The sequence below is a fragment of the Anoplophora glabripennis genome, unplaced genomic scaffold (assembly GCF_000390285.2).
Source record: "Anoplophora glabripennis isolate ALB-LARVAE unplaced genomic scaffold, Agla_2.0 scaffold31, whole genome shotgun sequence".
In the NCBI taxonomy this organism is placed as follows: Eukaryota; Metazoa; Arthropoda; class Insecta; order Coleoptera; family Cerambycidae; genus Anoplophora; species Anoplophora glabripennis.
The window spans coordinates 461,239-479,292 of NW_019416897.1; the positions used below are offsets into that span (position 1 = coordinate 461,239).

General features: G+C 34.1%; 1 protein-coding gene across 1 annotated transcript in view; it reads right to left on the bottom strand.

Annotated features, from left to right (window-relative positions):
• LOC108905704 (transcription factor collier) overlaps window positions 1–18,054 on the bottom strand; it is a 204,941-nt gene that overhangs the window by 14,758 nt on the left and 172,129 nt on the right. The window contains exons 9-12 of the mRNA XM_018708688.1: window positions 16,267–16,384; window positions 2,546–2,712; window positions 1,357–1,483; window positions 1,068–1,156 (exon numbers count right to left, since the gene is read on the bottom strand). Coding sequence (XP_018564204.1) covers window positions 1,068–1,156; window positions 1,357–1,483; window positions 2,546–2,712; window positions 16,267–16,384 — 501 coding nt within the window. The remainder of the gene's footprint in view (window positions 1–1,067; window positions 1,157–1,356; window positions 1,484–2,545; window positions 2,713–16,266; window positions 16,385–18,054) is intronic.

Below are 18,054 nucleotides of genomic sequence, written 5' to 3' on the forward strand. Positions count from 1 at the left end.
CACTTTTAACTTTGTCTTTATTTACTATAGTCTTTTAATGAAAATTTGAATATTTATTAACCAGATGTATTAAGGAGGTTTATCTGATTTGGAATTGGCAAACAAAATTATAACTAGTTTGAGTACCTAAGAGAGATATATTAATAAAATAATTGTTCACGATTTAGTACGAAGTCTTATGAGAATGCAGATTTTCTTGGTCTTTCCACTTAGAATGCGCAACAATTGACGAACAGTTTCCACAGCAACTTGTATAAATAGGAAACCGATATCTAGGGAATCGTATGATAGCTTGTAGAAATCGATTAGGTACTTGTAAGATACATAATTTATAATAATTCTTCACACTACTGTCGTTGACTAACTTATCCTCCATATGCGTGATAGCGGCAACACCGCGGTCTCGACGTAGCGTATTATTTGCAATTTGCAGGTGCCCAAGCAAATAGAACGATCGAACGCGAGCGAGCGAACGCCGAGGCGAGCGAGCCGGCCAAGTACAACGTTGACAAATCTAAAGGCTTACTACTTTAGTCACTAGCGAATGTAGAGAAACTCTCGTTAGACTTTACCGACTTTACCTCTGTACTTTATCTTTATCTCCGTACCCGATAAACCTCCTTAATTTATTTTTTTACTATTTCTGCCTTACCCACGTAGTCTTTGGAAGGAAAATTTTATATTTACTAACCAGATGCTTTTTTTGGAAGTTTGGAAAAATATTCTCGTCAAACTTTTATATACAGAGTGTTTAAATACCAAAGCAACCCGGAGCACGTCCCGAGGGCCGAAGGCCCGAGAGAAAGGTCAAACTCCTCGTCAGCGGAGTTTGCCTGCCTTTCTAGTTCTTTGTTAAAGTTTGTTATAAAAATAATCTGGACATAAGTACGTCCGTACGAGATAGAATTCCAAGAAGACCCCTGCGTCACTATCTTGGGATTAACCGCATTCGACACCCGAGGTAGAAAGACATTGGCGGCGTGGCGTTCATTAACTTTATTTAAGTATATAATATTACTACCTTTAAACAGTAGAGTAAAATCGCCTTGTTCTTTGCTAAATCTTACCTTTGGAAGTTTCTCAGGATCACCGGGATGCCTGGGTATGAGTTTCTGTAATCGTTGGAATCCATAGTCTATCGTAGGTTCGTTGAGCGCTGAAAATTCAAAACACCTATAAGAATAGAATTAAAAAGCACTTGAATAAAAAAGACAACTGTTAACAATATGAATTTAACAGGACTCTAGGCGTGGCTCAGCGACATAATTTAAATACATGTAAACAAAGAACGTACAGAAGCACGAACACAAAAAAAATAAAACAAATTTTTCTTAATTAATAACGAAGCACACTTACAAACGTAAACAAATCTTCCGGGGGCCCCTTTACAAAACTGTTTTGATTTATACGATAATGTCACCTCCACAACTCCTGGTATATGTCTGGGTGGGGTTTGGACGCGTATTGCATGCGGCGTTATCAGCTGGAATCATAAAGTTTCATATAATTTGCCTTATATTTATCACTAGAAGAATTTACATATACTAACTACATGTTAGTCATTAATTACATAGGAATTATAAAAATTATCTGTTTCGTGAGAAAGAAAAATAAATTATATACAGGGTGTTTCTGAACTAAATGCGTTCTTTGAAAATGCCACGAAAATTAGCAACTGTTATTAAGCAACTGATCACAACTGGTCTAAAACATTACGTTTTAAATTGAGAAAAAAAATGTCACATGAAGGTTTAAACAAATTTATTAAGCAACTGATCTCGACTGGTCTAAAACATTACGTTTTAAATTGAGAAAAAAAATGTCACTTGAAGGTTTAAACAAATTTAAAGTCGTCCCTGGTGCACCAGCTAACTGTACCTTTGATGTCGAAGCCGCAGTGCAAAAGCGTTGATGTCGGCTTTGCCGGTTTAAATATTGTGTTCGAAAATGCTTCAAACCTCGTTTAAAAGTAGGAATTTCTTACTGTCAGGTGGACATTCCCGATATCACGTAACCTTTGAATTGCCTTTTTCACTGTTCTATTGTAAGGTTGTCATCTGTTATGGTAACGGACCGTATACAAGCGACAAGTCTCATTTAAATTGTACTGACATTCTCTGTACATCAACACCATATCTGCTAGTTCTTGATCAGAAAACATTTTATACGCCAGCTAAGTAAAACTGTGCACCTTGTGCACGTGCACAACGCACGTGCACAAGGTGCACAGGATAGTCATTTAGACCATCAGTTGCTTAATAAAAGTTGCTCATTTTCGTGCACAATTTATATGTTTTAATATACATATTGCAAAAAGGTTTTATGCACTATCTTCTGCCTGTCGAATCTTTATTACCAAAGATGTTATAATTAAAAGGATATCTCGTCAGTTAAGATGTAAATCTTTAGCTTCAAAAATTTTGTATCTTAGCCGACAATATTACGATTAATTTCCGAATAAACATTAGCAAGTAGAGAGTGATTATCTTAAAACTAGGTAAAGATTTTTTTACTATTACTAAGCGATTTTTTGACGAAATCTTACCTCGCTCCACACCAGCATCGTCCCGAAGACGACCTGGAGCCCGTCGAAGAAGTTGTCCCCGACGATGATGACCGTTGATCCGCCCGCCGTCCACCCTTCGCTGGGGCTGATGGCTTTTATACAGGGTGTAGCTACGGGTAAGGGTGGGTAGAGGCCTGGAAATTGACCTGTACATCATATGATGTATCCTTAATAAGATTTTCCACAACGTGTTAGGGGTAAGGAGTATATAAAATTATAAATAAAATGTATCCCAAAAGAAATGCAAGGTTTCGTATGAGGAAAAAAGATGTTAATTAAATAGTTGACAAAGCTTTCACATGATTTTAAAGGGTAGATATACCAGAAGCAGCTGCTTTTTATACCGAATTGAAGCATGCACAGTGACAGAGTGGTAAGAATACACGGAATCACAATGATGTGAAACCTGTGGACATACCTTGTTTTATTGACATCAAACGTGAATTTGAAAGTTTTCTTACAAAATGTACTTTTCTGTTCCAAAGAATACATATTGAGATGAAATCATAGTATTGAGAGAAATTTAAAAAGTTAAATTAAAATTCTACTTGAATACAACGCGGTGAAGAGAAAGGTTGAAATAATTGTTATAAAACTAAAAACAATATTTGATTAAAAAAAAATTGTTAGTATTAAATAGGTATTACGAGTCATTAGCAGAGAGTCGGATTACTAGAACAGAATAAATTTCAAAGATTTAAGTATAATAGAGGACATGCCAAAGATATTATTGGAAAAACATAATTAAAATTAATTAGAAATCGCAAGTGACATATCATACTAAAGCTAAAATGGCATAGTTTTATTAAATAGTAGTGTATGAGGTAGAAAAATAAGTAGCAAGAAATATTAAGGTCTAAAGTAAAATTTAAATATCAATAAGATGAAAATGTCAGGTAAATGTCAAAAATAAAGTTGGATCCACAAGTAATAAAATATTACATATAAAAGTCAAATACGGGGCCATTCGGGGCGTTCCTTCTACCGAAAATTCCACATAATTTGCGCACAGTCTCATCTACACACTCAAATCTTGCGTTACTTTTGGGACACCCTACATGAATGATTTATCAAAATATAACTAATTTACCACAACCGGAACCTCAAATAAAATCATTATATTGCTGTTCTTCTCTTTTTATTTACTCATAGGGAGAGGGAGAAAGTTGAATTACTTAAATATGAACTTTTCTGTAATGGCAACGTTCAAACTATAGTACGTGGCACGTTGATAACAATGGGGGTTCGAATTAATAGATATTTATGGTACTAGTGTGTTACGGTATATATAAGTCACGCTGTGGCCAATTTTCCAAGTGACTTATAGTGCCATACAAAATTTTATCCAACACTTTTCATAAAATTTCGTTTTAATAATAAATAAAAAAACTTAAAATTTCAAGTTGTCAATGTCAGAAAGAGTAATTTAACGAAATTAATGTATTTTTAAATATTACAAAAGATGCTAATGTCAATCTAACTTGTGTCTGTAACCAAGGGTTGTAAGTAAACAACAATATTTTTTGAGTTGAAATCACGTTGAAATCCTAAAACCAAGATTGAAAAAATGGAAAATGTGGAAATTCCATCTGAAATTTTAGAAGAAGCTAATGCGGCTACTACAGGTATCATTCCAGAGAAATCAAAATCTATATACAACAAAGAACTGAAGGAATTTCAAGATTGGAAAATCAAAGAAGGGGTGAAAGGCGTAAATGAAGATGACTTGCTGGCTTATTTTTTCAATTTAAGTGAGAAATTAGCTCCACACACATTGTGGACTAAATATTCCATGTTGAAGTTAACTTTAACAAGAACATTGAAGTTTCTAAATTCGGAAGACTAGTGGCATTTCTAAAGTTTAAGCACAAACATTTTCAACCAAAAAAATCCAAGCTCTTAGAAAGAGAACAAATCGAACAATTTTTGAGTGAAACCCTAGATGAAGATCACCTTATGAATAAGGTAGGTTCTACTGAATAGTTTAAATGAGTTATATTTATTAAATTTGTTGTTTTTAGGTGGCGTTGGTATTACGAGTTTTTGGCGCTCGCCGTTCCGAGAAATTGACGCATCTAAGCATAGACAATATAGAGGACAAAGGGCAATACATCCACATCATGATTTCAAACACTAAACCGAACAAACCAAGAAGCTTCGCTGTGTTAAATAAAGGATTTTGTGTTAATCCAATTGAATTAATTAGAAAATATTCTAAGCTAAGTCCTCAAAATGTGCAGCATAAAAGGTTCTCTTGCAATTTTCAAAGGGCAAAATGCACACGTCAATGTGTTGGTATTAATAATCTATCAAAACTCCCTAATGTTGTTGCGCGATTTTTGGGATTGACAGATTCTAACTTATATACAGGGCATGGCTTGCATCGTGCATCTGCAGCTCTCTTGGCCGATGCGGGAGGGGATATTGCAACACTCAAACGCCACGGTGGATGAAAGTCATCTACAGTTGCAGAAGGTTATATAGAAGAGTCAATTTCCAGCAAAACTGATATTGCTAAAAAGATACAAGGGGTACAGTCTCCTGAAGCAAGCACAAGCAAAGGGGCAACCTGTTCTATAAATTTACCACAATCACAAAATGATTCCAATAATCATTTGGCATCAAATGATTCCAATGATTCCACAAAATGATTCCAATAATCATTTGGCATCAAATTACGGCTTTACCATAAATTTTAATGTTAATATTAATAAGTAGGTAGATTGTAAGTTTGTAGCATTTTGGGTTATTTGTTTATTTGTTGACTTACTGTTTTAAATTAGTTTTCTAATAGAAACTAGAAAAATAAACCAAACATTTGTCTTTTTATGATTTCTATAAGTCACTAGTCATAACTAGTCATAACTAGTCATAACTTACTAGTGACTTATGACTTGCAACTCACTAGTGACTTATAGACCACATTATTCCTTTAAAACTATAGTTGTTTGGTCTTCAAGGGAGAAGACAAATTCTAAGTAGCATGGAAAACTTTATTCTACTAATTTCGCTGGTAACACGAGACACAACCGAGCAGGAACTAGGCTTCAAGACTTCTGGTTCGTGCCTCGAAATGTTTTCGGTTTTATCCTTGTCCCCAGGTACCTACTTTTATTACCCTATCCTAATTAACCGGGTCATTGCCTACTCGGTTTGTGCTTATGTACCCTAATAAACAACAACTAATTTATGTTTACAACCTACATATTCTAATCTCATTTGCTAAATACATTTATTAGGGCAGGTACTAAATGTAATTTTAGCGTACCACTACAAAACCAAAGAAATTATAGCATCTTTATATACAAATGTTGGATAAAATTTTTTAAAAGATTGCAGAATAGTATTAAATGACAAAACACAAAATACTTTTTTAATGTAAACAAACCATTGTAGGGGATTACATACAATACAAAACATTTTCGGTTTCTGCTCGCAAATGTCCCCACGTTGTGTTTATACCACGATCTAGGGGACGCCCTGTATAAGTTCAGGCATTTTAATCCAATAAATCCGTTTTTTCCCGACGTCCCCGCAGAGACAAATCGCGCGCAGTCAGACGACCGGTAAACACGCCCGAGCAGCGACAAAATTCATCGCGAATTCCTCACCGGGGCAGATTAAGATAAAGGGAATGAAGTAGAACAAACTGAGATATTAAAGGAGTGAGCTCGGCTTGTTCCGGCAAGACCGGATAATATAGCACTTTCTCCGGGTTGAAAAACAGCCCCGGAAGACCGACATCTCGCGTGTCAGCCGGTAATAGAGAGAGAGAAAGTGAACGGAGGAAGATTAAAGGAAGGGGAGGGGGCGAGCGGCAGCCAGGGGAGTGGAGAAGGGGGCGAACTGAGTTGTTGAATAATGAAATAATTATTTCGGCAAATGCCTGCAGCGAAGGGAAGGAATTGATGTCTTTCAAGACGGAGTGTTTTAAATGTCTTGAAACTGGTTTTTATTAAGTATGTATACTTTGTTATTTCTGCAGGGGAATTAATTTTTTTAAATGTATTCTAGTATAGTCTTTCCGAAGTCAATTGAACATGTATAAAAACGCCTAGCAATAAAATTTAATGAGTTTCATAGGCGTCCCTAAAAAAGTTTTCTGCTAAAGGTAAGAAATAATAAAAATTTGTATACAGCGTGTTCCACTAGTGCGGGAAAGTCCAATATCTATGTTAAAATGAGGAATAAATGGATTTTTCTTTTTACAGTGTTGCCACATTTCTCGGAATGTACAAATTAAAAATATATTCAACTATACAGGGTGTTCCACTTTTCCTGGACAGACACCAACTTTGGTTTTTTAAATGAAAACACATTTTTTATATTTTTTTCGGATTCTACATCAAAAATAAAGGGTACTTTGTGTAGAATAGTTCTATTCAAATATTCACAGTGTTTGAGATATCTCGCTTGAAAGGTTTTTCTAGTCGATATTGGTTGCTTACATTTTCTGATACTGACAGGTTATACTAATAGCTACTAAGCCCATTTTTTATCAAATGTTTAGTAAGGATGATTCTTCCGAATCATCCAGATTTACAAAGATATCCTCGTACAAACTGTTTTGTAAAACTGAAGGAGAGGTTTGAAAGAACAACAAATACAAATTATGATAAGACAACAAGAACACACGCATGCAGTTTCCAAAATAGTAACATCGTGCATTTCTAACAAAAGTAATAAAGACCTAGTTAAATTAGTAATTAACAGGTAACCGCTCAAAATGTCTGCCATTTTTCTATAGGCATTGAGCAATTCTACGATGAAAATTGCTTGACACATTTCGCAGCATTGTCGGAGTTAGGGACAAAAAAGCATTTCTTATCTTTGCCCGAAAATCTTCTACATCTGTCGGAGGAGTTTCATACACCCTGTTTTTTATATAGCCTCATAAAAAAAATCAAGACAAGACAGATCTGGGGATCGGGGAGGTCATGGAATTGGCTACCTATCCACTTATCTGGATACAAATCATTTAAGTATTCTCTAACCTGAAACAGTTTTTCTATGAATTTACATAACTTACATAATGAGAAAATTTACCGCCAGTGTGGAATTTGCAGGGGCACCATCATGTTGGAATCACTGACTGTTTAAGTCATCCGGAGGAATATGTCCCTGCAATTGGAGCAAGTCGTTTTGTAAAAATTGCAAATACCCATTACCAGTCAAGAAAATGTGGTCCAATGCCATATTCTCCGCATATTCCCTCCCAAACGTTGACTTTAAGGCGGTGTTGATGATCGTCTTGTCTTCTTCATCTGGGATTATGATCGGCGTAATGGTGATAATTATGTCGACTCTCTCGACCAGTATTGGCAAAGGATGACTTTATAGTTGCCCACTCGCAAAACTGTACTCGCTTCTGAAAACCTTGCTGTGTTAAGAATTGGTGATGTTCAGAATGATAGGGGTGGACGTTGTTTTTCTTTAACGTTCTATTAACCACACTTTTGGAAATACTAATTTCATCACTAATTTCTCTGACACTTGTAGATGGATTTTGGACTGTACATTCCAAAATGTCAATTTCACTATCCTGATTACCACATGCATATGTTCTTGTTGTCTTCTCATAATTTGCATTTGCCGTTCTTTCAAACCTATCCTTCAGTTTTACAAAACACTTTGTACGAGGATATTTTTGTAAATCTGGATTATTAGCTTGGTAAATACGACTTGCCAATAAACAGTTACCATGAGTTTTACTAATTATTCTATTATTTATTTACTAATTCTTTTTTAGAGTAATTCATTTCACAATTATTACTGTCGCTTTTCTATTAAACCTTACGTGAATCGAAAATTTTCCAGATTATCATTTGACAGGAGCCTACTACGTTATTTTACATATAAACTATTTGTATACTTCGCATTTTTTCATAGAAATGGGATTTCATGAAAAACTAATGAATTTTGGTATAGGAGCAAGTATAGCAAAGTTGTAGAGAATTTAATTATGCATTTCATGGTATGAAAATATACAGGGCGTTGCATTTAAAAAAATCGAGATTTTTCAATTTTTCAATTGGCAATTTTGACATGATATTTTGGCCACCCTGTATAACGCAGGCCAGTTTTTGGAGCATGATTCGGAAGAGTCATCCTTACTAAACATTTGATAAAAAAATGGGCTTAGTAGCTATTAGTATAACCTGTCAGTATCAGAAAATGTAAGCAACCAATATCGACTAGAAAAACCTTTCAAGCGAGATATCTCAAACACTGTGAATATTTGAATAGAAACATTCTACACAAAGTACCTTTTATTTTTTTATGTAGAATCCGAAAAAATATAAAAAATGTATTTCCATTTAAAAAACCAAAGTTGGTGTCTGTCCAGGAAAAGTGGAACACCCTGTAGAGTTGAATATATTTTTAATTTGTACATTCCGAGAAATGTGGCAACACAATAAAAAGAAAAATCCATATATTCCTCATTTTCACATAGATATTGGACTTTCCCGCACTAGTGGGACACGCTGTATAATGCGCAGAAAATTTCTATTATATGTTCATTTGGTCAACAACATATTTTAATAATGTCCTCAATTTTCTTAATATAAATTATAAATTGTCCGCCGAATTACGTCTCTCGTCATCTCATCGATATTTTTATATTTTTGTTTTCTCTTCCTCTTTACGTAATGATCTATAACACCTTGTTTAATAACACGAACAATTGTGGACACTGAAACTCCAGTTAATATGTGAATTCTGTTTATAATTTCATTATCTGGTTTTTCATTTTCTTCCTTTTTTAAACAATCGTAAACATTTAAAACGACGTTCATCAACAACCGGTTCTACTAATTCAATATTGTTGGCGGTATTTCGTTTTGTTCCCGTTTCAAAAGGTCTCCAAAATGCCATGTTGTAATAATATTACTAAACAAATATCCCTTTTATTTCTCCCTTTTTCTATTATTGTAATATGAATGATTCATAGAAGGTGCCTATAATAAATTAAAATTACTTGAATCAAACCAAATTCCGCATTGCTACACTGCACTACTAGGCATTTTGTCGACAACTGAAATTTATGACCGGTCGCCCAGTCCGGCTGTGTTTGTTCGCCCTTTGCCCGCGGGCATTCTTCAACTGGGCGACCAGACCTGTATATGGGTATGGTTAAATAAATATGGGAACAAGTTTTTCAAATATTTCAATGCCGAATTGTTGCGTAGCGACCGAACCTGGTTCATATCCCCTAACTATTTGGTATTCAACTAATAACGGAAAGACTATAATAGGTAAAGCAAAGCTATGCGCTTTCATAAATGGGTTCAAATGCATGTCTTGAAAAATTCAACATAACTTCTGTACCTACATTATACTTCAAACAATAGGCTTAAGTTTTCTTGTTTTTGATATGTTAATGGCCAGTTTATTTTTTTGACACCACTCATTTACTCTTGATAACCTTTTTTGGAGTACAATACAATCATCAACAGATGTAACAGGAGTAAAGCTTGAAACCATTTGCATATAAGAGAACATTAGTTAGAAGATTATCACAAATACCATTAATGAACAAATTCGATAATATGTGGGCCAAGAATTGAACCCTGAGGTACTCCAGAAGCAGTAACAATTTCAGTCGATATAAAACCTCGGTACTGAACTTTGAACGATCTTTTAGACAGGTAAGGTTCAACAAATTTTATCGACATATGAAAATTTAGTAACTTACGAAGACGAATCAATGGCTTTTCATTGCATTTTATGGCAAGCACGAGTGATTTTATTCTGGAGATCTTCAACGTTATTTGGTTTTTCAGCCTACACATCTTGCTTTAAATGTCCCCACATACAAAAATCGAGAGGACTCAGGTCAGGTGATCATGCAGGCCACCTAACAGGTCCTTGATTACCAATCCAGTTCCCTCCAAATTCAGTCAAAAATGCGTTACAACATACGAGTTGCCACCACATAGTAAGGCGCTCATGTAATGGAATTTCTTCAATAAGATCGGGAACAACATCTCTTAAAAAGGACAAATATCTATCATAAAAGTATGGTCCAATTAATCGTCCATTACATAAGCCGCACCATACATTACTTGAATGGATTGAAAATGGGTTTCTCTGATCCAGTGAGATTTGCGACAGACTAGTAATGACTATTATGCCGATTAACCATACCAATATTGTGAAAACGTGCTTCATCGGTCCACATAATTTTATGGAGGAACTGAGGGTCGTCATGTAACTGAACCATAACGTAGGCAATGTACTCCAGACTCTGTTGTAATCAATAGGTCTTAAATTTTGAACCAAAGATAATTTGTAGCGATGGTGTCCATTATTTGCTAGAATTGGGTGAACAGAAGATTTGCTTATATCAATCTCTTCCGCAATATTACGAACAGAAGCATGTGGATTGACTGCTATAAATGCAATAATATTGATAGTATTTTCTTCGTCTCTTGCCAAACGTACATGCTCTTGGGTTTGAACCATTACGCAATTTTCGCTCTACATTAGAAAATGTTTGTCTAGATGGCACATGTCTATTAGGAAATCTTTTCCTTTACAATTATTCTAGAATTCTTTCGGCACTCTCCATAATAAGTAACATATCAACATATTCATTTGGTGCAAAAATTAATGGCATATTTAATACTTATTTGAAAATTAAATGTCAATGAAACTGTCACAAAGCTACATACATTGAAGAATTTTTGAAGTGTACTTTATTTATTTAAGAGTATGGAAAAGGTCTGAATAAAGATTAAACTGTTCGTATGCCGTAAACTTTTTTTTACCAAAGTGAGAGAGGAAAGGAACTATGAAAAAAATAATGCCAAAAATGTGTAAATTTAAATGTATAATTTCGTCTGCTCCTGTATAATCCAGACATATTGTATATCAGTTTAAACTTAGACATGAACATTACCATGAGTTACTTTAATTGCCCAAATTTCATTGTTGTCATGGTAACGACTTGGAAGTTATAATTGGAACTTGGTTTTCAAACTTCTTTCTTTGAAGGCGAATAATTCCATAACGAAGCCCGATAGGAAAAAAATAGTACTACTACTATTTTCACCTACCCTGAATACCCTTCATTTTTGACATGACTTTCCGGACACCCTGTATATTCAAATTGGAAGTGTGTTAAAAAGTTGTTAATAAATCGAATCGAATCGAAAATAATTATTTAAAATCAACATTTTACTTAAAATAATATCTAAGGAAACAAGGTTTTATGAAATGAAACAGACAAAATTTCACACATTTATGCGGTAAACTGTAAAGTGACTTTTACTTCCACTTTTTTAGTTTTTTTGAATAATGTTTTTAATAATTACTCAGCAAAGAAAAACAGATAAACTTTTCCTTCTTGATTTTCGATTTGCCTTTGTCCCCTTAAAGAAATCCCAGAAGGACGGCCGTCAATTTTTGGACACCCTGTACATATAACTTAGTCATTTAATGTTCCAGCCTAAAACAAAATCGTGGACACTTCCTCGACAACGACGCAGTTTGTAACAAGGCTACCCCACTGAAGTAATTTTCCGCCGTTCCCAAATCTTCTGTCTATCCGTAAGCAACCGACTAGGCCCTGCACTCCATCTCGCGCTTCCTATTACCCTCCACGATTCCGCTTCCTTCCTCCACTGGGCCGGATCGCGAACCAATTTCGCAAAGTTTCGGATCCGCCGAGGCAGCGCATACAAACGAGATGTTTTCGCGGACGCCACCGTAGCGTAGCCGCAGCGCGCATACCAACTAGTTCGGCGATGATTTGTGGCCGAGCGCTCACCTGCCGGGGACATTGTCTCGCCCGACGCTGGCTGCGAGTTCTGGACATATACCGCAGTGGTTGTTGGTTGCGTTGGCGCGCTGTTCTCAGTCGTGATACAGGTTGTACTAGACTTAAGAGAAGGAAGTAGGTTCCTTCGACCACAAAGAAAATGGAAATGTGCTTGTATGTACAGAGTGTTTCATAATGATGTGCAAATGTTTTAAGGAGGTGTTTAGAAAGTAATTTTGGGGGGGTTACTTCTAATATATTTTTTTGATTTGGGCCCCCCCCAGAGATAATATTCAAATCTCAAAATTTCCGAAAAAATTGGCTTTTATTTTTATTTTTTTTCACGAAAACGGATAAACTTAGACATTTGAATTTTGGTACACGTTAACAACTAGTTGAATGGTATTTTTTGGTAGTCTTTTTTCTATTTTACGTCTTTGACTGAAAGAAATTAGTACCCTTTGGTTTTATTTCTCTCACAACTTTTTTCTACGTTAGCCAATTCCAGAAAAATACCTTTTAATACTACATTTCATTTAGAAACTTTTTACTATTCCCATTTTTTCATATACTTAATGGTTTACGAGCAAAAAAATAAATTATTTTTCCTTGCCGAAAAAAAATAAAAGCTAATTTTATTGAGATTTGAATATTTTCTCAGGAGGGGCTCAAATCGAAAAAATGTATTGGAAGTGGTAGTAAAATTACTTTTTAAACACCTCCTTAAAATATTTGTACGTCATTATGAAAAACCCTGTATATTAAATAACAAGATCAGAAAAACAAAGTTTTACTAAACGAATATACCAAAAAAATTGTTCTGAGGACATTTTAACTGCCGCTCGAGAAGCATCTTCGAGCTTACTTCCTTTAAAATCCAAGGAAAAATATGAGAAGGTATATGAAGTATTTCGTAGGTGGAGGATGATAAAAAACGCACTAAGAACTGATGAAAATGTTATGCTAGTGTAAGTTTGTGAGAAGGTAAGCTATTTTTTAAAGATATTTTAGTGTTTTTCATACAATGTCTTTCGTTATTTTAGGTAAAGTTTCTCGAGGCATCCAGTTTATGGTCTACATATTCCATGTTGAAAAATACTATACAAATAAACGAAAATATGGATATATCACTAAGAAAAAGCTAGTTGTCTTTTTAAAATGTCAAAATGGCACATACGAAGCAAAGAAACCAACTATGGAAAACGTTACTATGTTTTTAAAAGAGGTCCCAGACGATAAGTTCTTACTAATGCAAGTAGTACTAATATTTGGTTTAAATCGGGCTTGTCGGCTTTGCATGATACTAAAACCAAAAAGAAACGTGTATTTACCGTAAGATCAGAATGCAACGGATATGAAATTTATCATAAGTATTTACAACTGAGACCCAAACAAGTAAAACACAACAGATTTTTCATTTACTATAATCATACAACTAGTTAGCATCAATAGTTTTGCAAAAATTTCCCAAAGAATTGCAGAATACTTAAAACTTCCAGATGCATCCAGTTACACTGACTATTGCTTGAGGAGGATGTGTGCCACCTTCCTCGTTGACAGTGGAGTTGATGTTCAAACACTTAAAGGACATAGACAATGGCAGTCAACTAGTATGGCTAAAGGGTATATCGAGGAAAGCTACGTCAATAAGTTGAAAATATATTTCATCAGCAACAACTAGTAGCACCTTAAGGTGGCCATATCCCTGGCCGAGAAATTTCTGGCATTTTTAGGTACTGAAATCTTGAAAAGTAAAACGTGTAGAACAAAAGTAAGCACAAAAATAAAATCCTTGATGTTTTGTTTATTAATTGTTACCATTTAAATTTACCCAAATAAAATAATAACTAAAAAAAAGCGTTTGTAAAACATGCGTTTTCTGTTATCCTAACCCCACATTTTAAGAATTATTTTCACGTACTTATAAATAAAAGTAAACAATTTTATATGTAGGACTAAGCAAGTAAATATTATAAGAATATTTACATGTGGAGTTATGTCTAAAAAAGTTAATATTTTCGTAGATTTCAGTACCTAAAACCTTAATGGTTTGATCGTTTTTTGCACCTGTTTATTCGTTTTACTGCGGCGTCTTTGAAAATACTCAGGTGGCATGACATAACATTCCTATTATTTGATAAGCTTTTGATTATTCAGTTATTAAATGTTTGAAATTATTTGTCTTTGCGGAAAACACTATTTAAAGAATATGGGGCCCTTAAGATCAATCAGGAATGCATATAGAGAATAGTTTTCAGAGAGAACAAGTACAACTGAATAAATTTCGTTATAACTTTTCAAAATTTGAGTAATTGTACTTTTAATATCATAGATCTAATATAGTATTAGATTTAAGTTCAATATGATATATAACATTTTTCCGATATTTTCTGTCAAACTGTTTTTTATTTACAATGACATTGCTATACATACAGGGTGTTAATTAAGTATGTGTAATAGATTCAACAGACGATTATTTGAGTGATTTTAAGGCAAAAAGTTTCAAGATACATTTGTAAAAAAATTGGTATTTCGTAAATATATTAAATACCCTTTGCCCAATTTTGTTCTAGTTTGGCAGTGTTATTTGTACTTTATATTATTTAGATGTTACATGTTATTAATACAAAATTAATTATAAAAAAATGATAATTTCCAAATGAAACTTTTCCCCATGATTCTTGTGTGGTCCAGGGACATGCAATGCAAGATACGAAAAACATTCAAGAGACAAAAAAGTATTTTTGGTTGCTTAATTAAAAAAAAAATATATAAAAATTACAAAAACGTCAGTGGCGTACATTTTTTTGTCAAAAATATTCGTTAAAGTACCGTTCGGGACGCCACTGGACTTAATAAATCAGATCAAGTTAACACTCTGTATGTTCAAAACGAAGCATCTGCGGACCAATGTTTATATGAACTTTTTGTCTTAAAATCATTCAAATAATCGTCTGTTGAATTTTTGTACACACTTAATTAACACCCTGTGTAGTAGTACATTTCATATGGTAAAGTGCCACTTTAGTAAACGATTTTGAATTTAGTAAGATAGCATATTATCAGTCAAAATACGAAAAAACTATTTAATCTACATTTTATGGGCCTGACAGTATACGTCAAAATAACTTTTATAATTTATAAATTATGTCAGACTAATACCTGGAATATCTAATCATAATTTTATGCCTTATTTTTAATTTGTTAATGGTATTATTCTAGCTATTAGCCTTGTTTATGTCTGTCGATTTAGTGGATGATTCTGGCAGCACTGAAGGAATAAGCAACTTCCATCAATTTTTTAAAAATTACTAGAAATAATTTACAAGTTATTACAATCTGACGCGCAAAATAAATCTTTTAAATCGGTGTCTGCTGTCGCGCTAATTCGTGATGTCATTTAGTGCGATCGATAATCGAGAAGATACATGATCGGGACAAAATGGCTCTGCAGTATGAGTATGAGCTGAGCGTAAGTAATAATAATAAGGACCTATACACAGTCAAATTCACTTTACATACATTTTTACATATTTGGATGGACAGGTTTAGAATAAAAATTTGTGTGCACCTTCATCTTGAAGAAGTGTTCATAAATGACAGTCCAAAAATTAAAACAATATCAGACGTGCGTCAGTCCAAAATCTTAGTAATTATGACTACCTTTCATTCAAACAATTGTGAATTTGTGCAAAATTTAAGTTGTTCTAAATTTTACCCACGCGCCGCTCCTTACATTGGAAGCAGGCTAAGAGTCGATTTATAAAAAGATATTTGAACTAAATCCTTCCGTAACAGCCAATCAAACATCTTATACCTTTGTCACTGATCCCGATTTAGTCAAATTGTAGTTAAACTTTGATAAATTTATTCTGACATTAAACACATTCTGTATGCTTTTATTTAACGTTAACATTAGAACTTTTAACATAGTTACCTTCAGTGGGGTCCAGTCGTTTCGCCCTTCTGCCATGTTTGGAGTTGTTGTGTACGAACATGTTGTCGGAAATTGCCAGCAAGGGTCCGTCCACAGCCACCTGTGTTGATATGACAACCTGTAACAGGACGCAATAATTAGTTTCTGACAGCAACAAGCTTTAGTCTACAACTAAACAGTTTTTAATCGTTAGCAATTATTAGTTAAGTAAACCAATTTTAATAAAACATAAAAATAACCTAGTAGAAAGTAAAATTATTGTTGAAAAAAATACTACTGTTTTATCGGAAACTGTAGGGTTGTATTACCTACTTCAGACAAGTTTTGTGCATGCTGAATAGCTGTTTGGTGAAGATCATCCAATAATAATGTATATTAAATACGCACAATCAGATTATGCGTGCACACAAGCAATCTGACTGAACATTATACAATATACATCCTACGGTCTAATTTGGTCAGCTACATTCAATGAAAATAATCATGACAAAACGGATAAATAAAAATACTGGTAATGTTTTTGTTGCGCTTTCAATTTTATGTAGTTATTGACCTACTTTTCTTACTTTTATAATAGATTTGGTGAAAATAAAAACTTCCAAACGAAAGTTTACCGATTTAGAGTATACTTAATGACTGTTTTATTATTTTGTTTAACAAGATACAAAGAGATAAATTCTGGTGTCAAAGTGATTTTCATTTAGACTGAAGATATTCTGTGCAAAACCGTACTTATCTTATCAACTTCGACGTCACCTGTTACATAGGTGTTGTATAACAATGAAAAAGTAATATTAACGGTCGATAGAAGGAAGCACAAAAAACAGGCACTTGGGTAGGAAATTCTGGAAGGAAGCCTAAATAGTTGAAGATAGGTAGTTGAAGTGCGAACGGTGTGGAGATCGGCAGTAAGACGATCGGCGGGCAGTGTGTCGTTAATTGGTTAAAGTGTCATTAGTTAGCAGGTAATATTCTTTAAGTACTTTGTTGTTAATTGTTCTGTGTAATCTTATGATTGTAATGTTTATAGATGTTTCATGATAATAATTCTTTGTATGTTTAGCTTCCGTTGCTTTATGCTCAAGGGCATATATTTTTCTAAGGTAAAATTGTTATACTGTTATATTATTAACGATTGCTCATTATTTATTTCATGTTAAAATATGTATATCGTCGTGGGCGCCCCCGACTTTACAATAATGACTCCTTTGTTTTACAGCTAACTTGTTTTTGTAATGATGACGTTGTTCGTAAAATATAGATGTCTCATGATAATAATTCTGTATATGTTTAACCTTCATTGTCTTACGCTTAGGGGCGTATATTTTTCTAATATAAAATTGTTACAATTATTATTTAAGATTGTTCATTATTTATGACATGTTCAAATATGTATTTTGTCGAGACCGCCCAGATAGTACAATAACGACTTCTTTATTTCACATTTAACTTGTTTTAAACAAGATCAGGTTGTTCTTTGATTTCTTGTGTCCACTTTATGTCACACGTCTATACGAGCCTTGTTGAGTTTACTAACATTTTCGCCCGTGCGGAACGAATCTGGATTAAGCTCGATTGCCTCCCGTATGGGACTCCAGTGTTATGAAGGATCTTCCGAAATCTCAACTATAGCTGGATTGCCTCCCGTATGGGACTCCAGTACCTTCCGGCTCTGTCGGCTAACTAACACCAAACCTCTTCAGTTTTACTTGGAAGTGTGTATGACTAATATGAAGTAACAGATGACATTTAGTGACACATTAAATGAGACAGGACTTATTTATCATT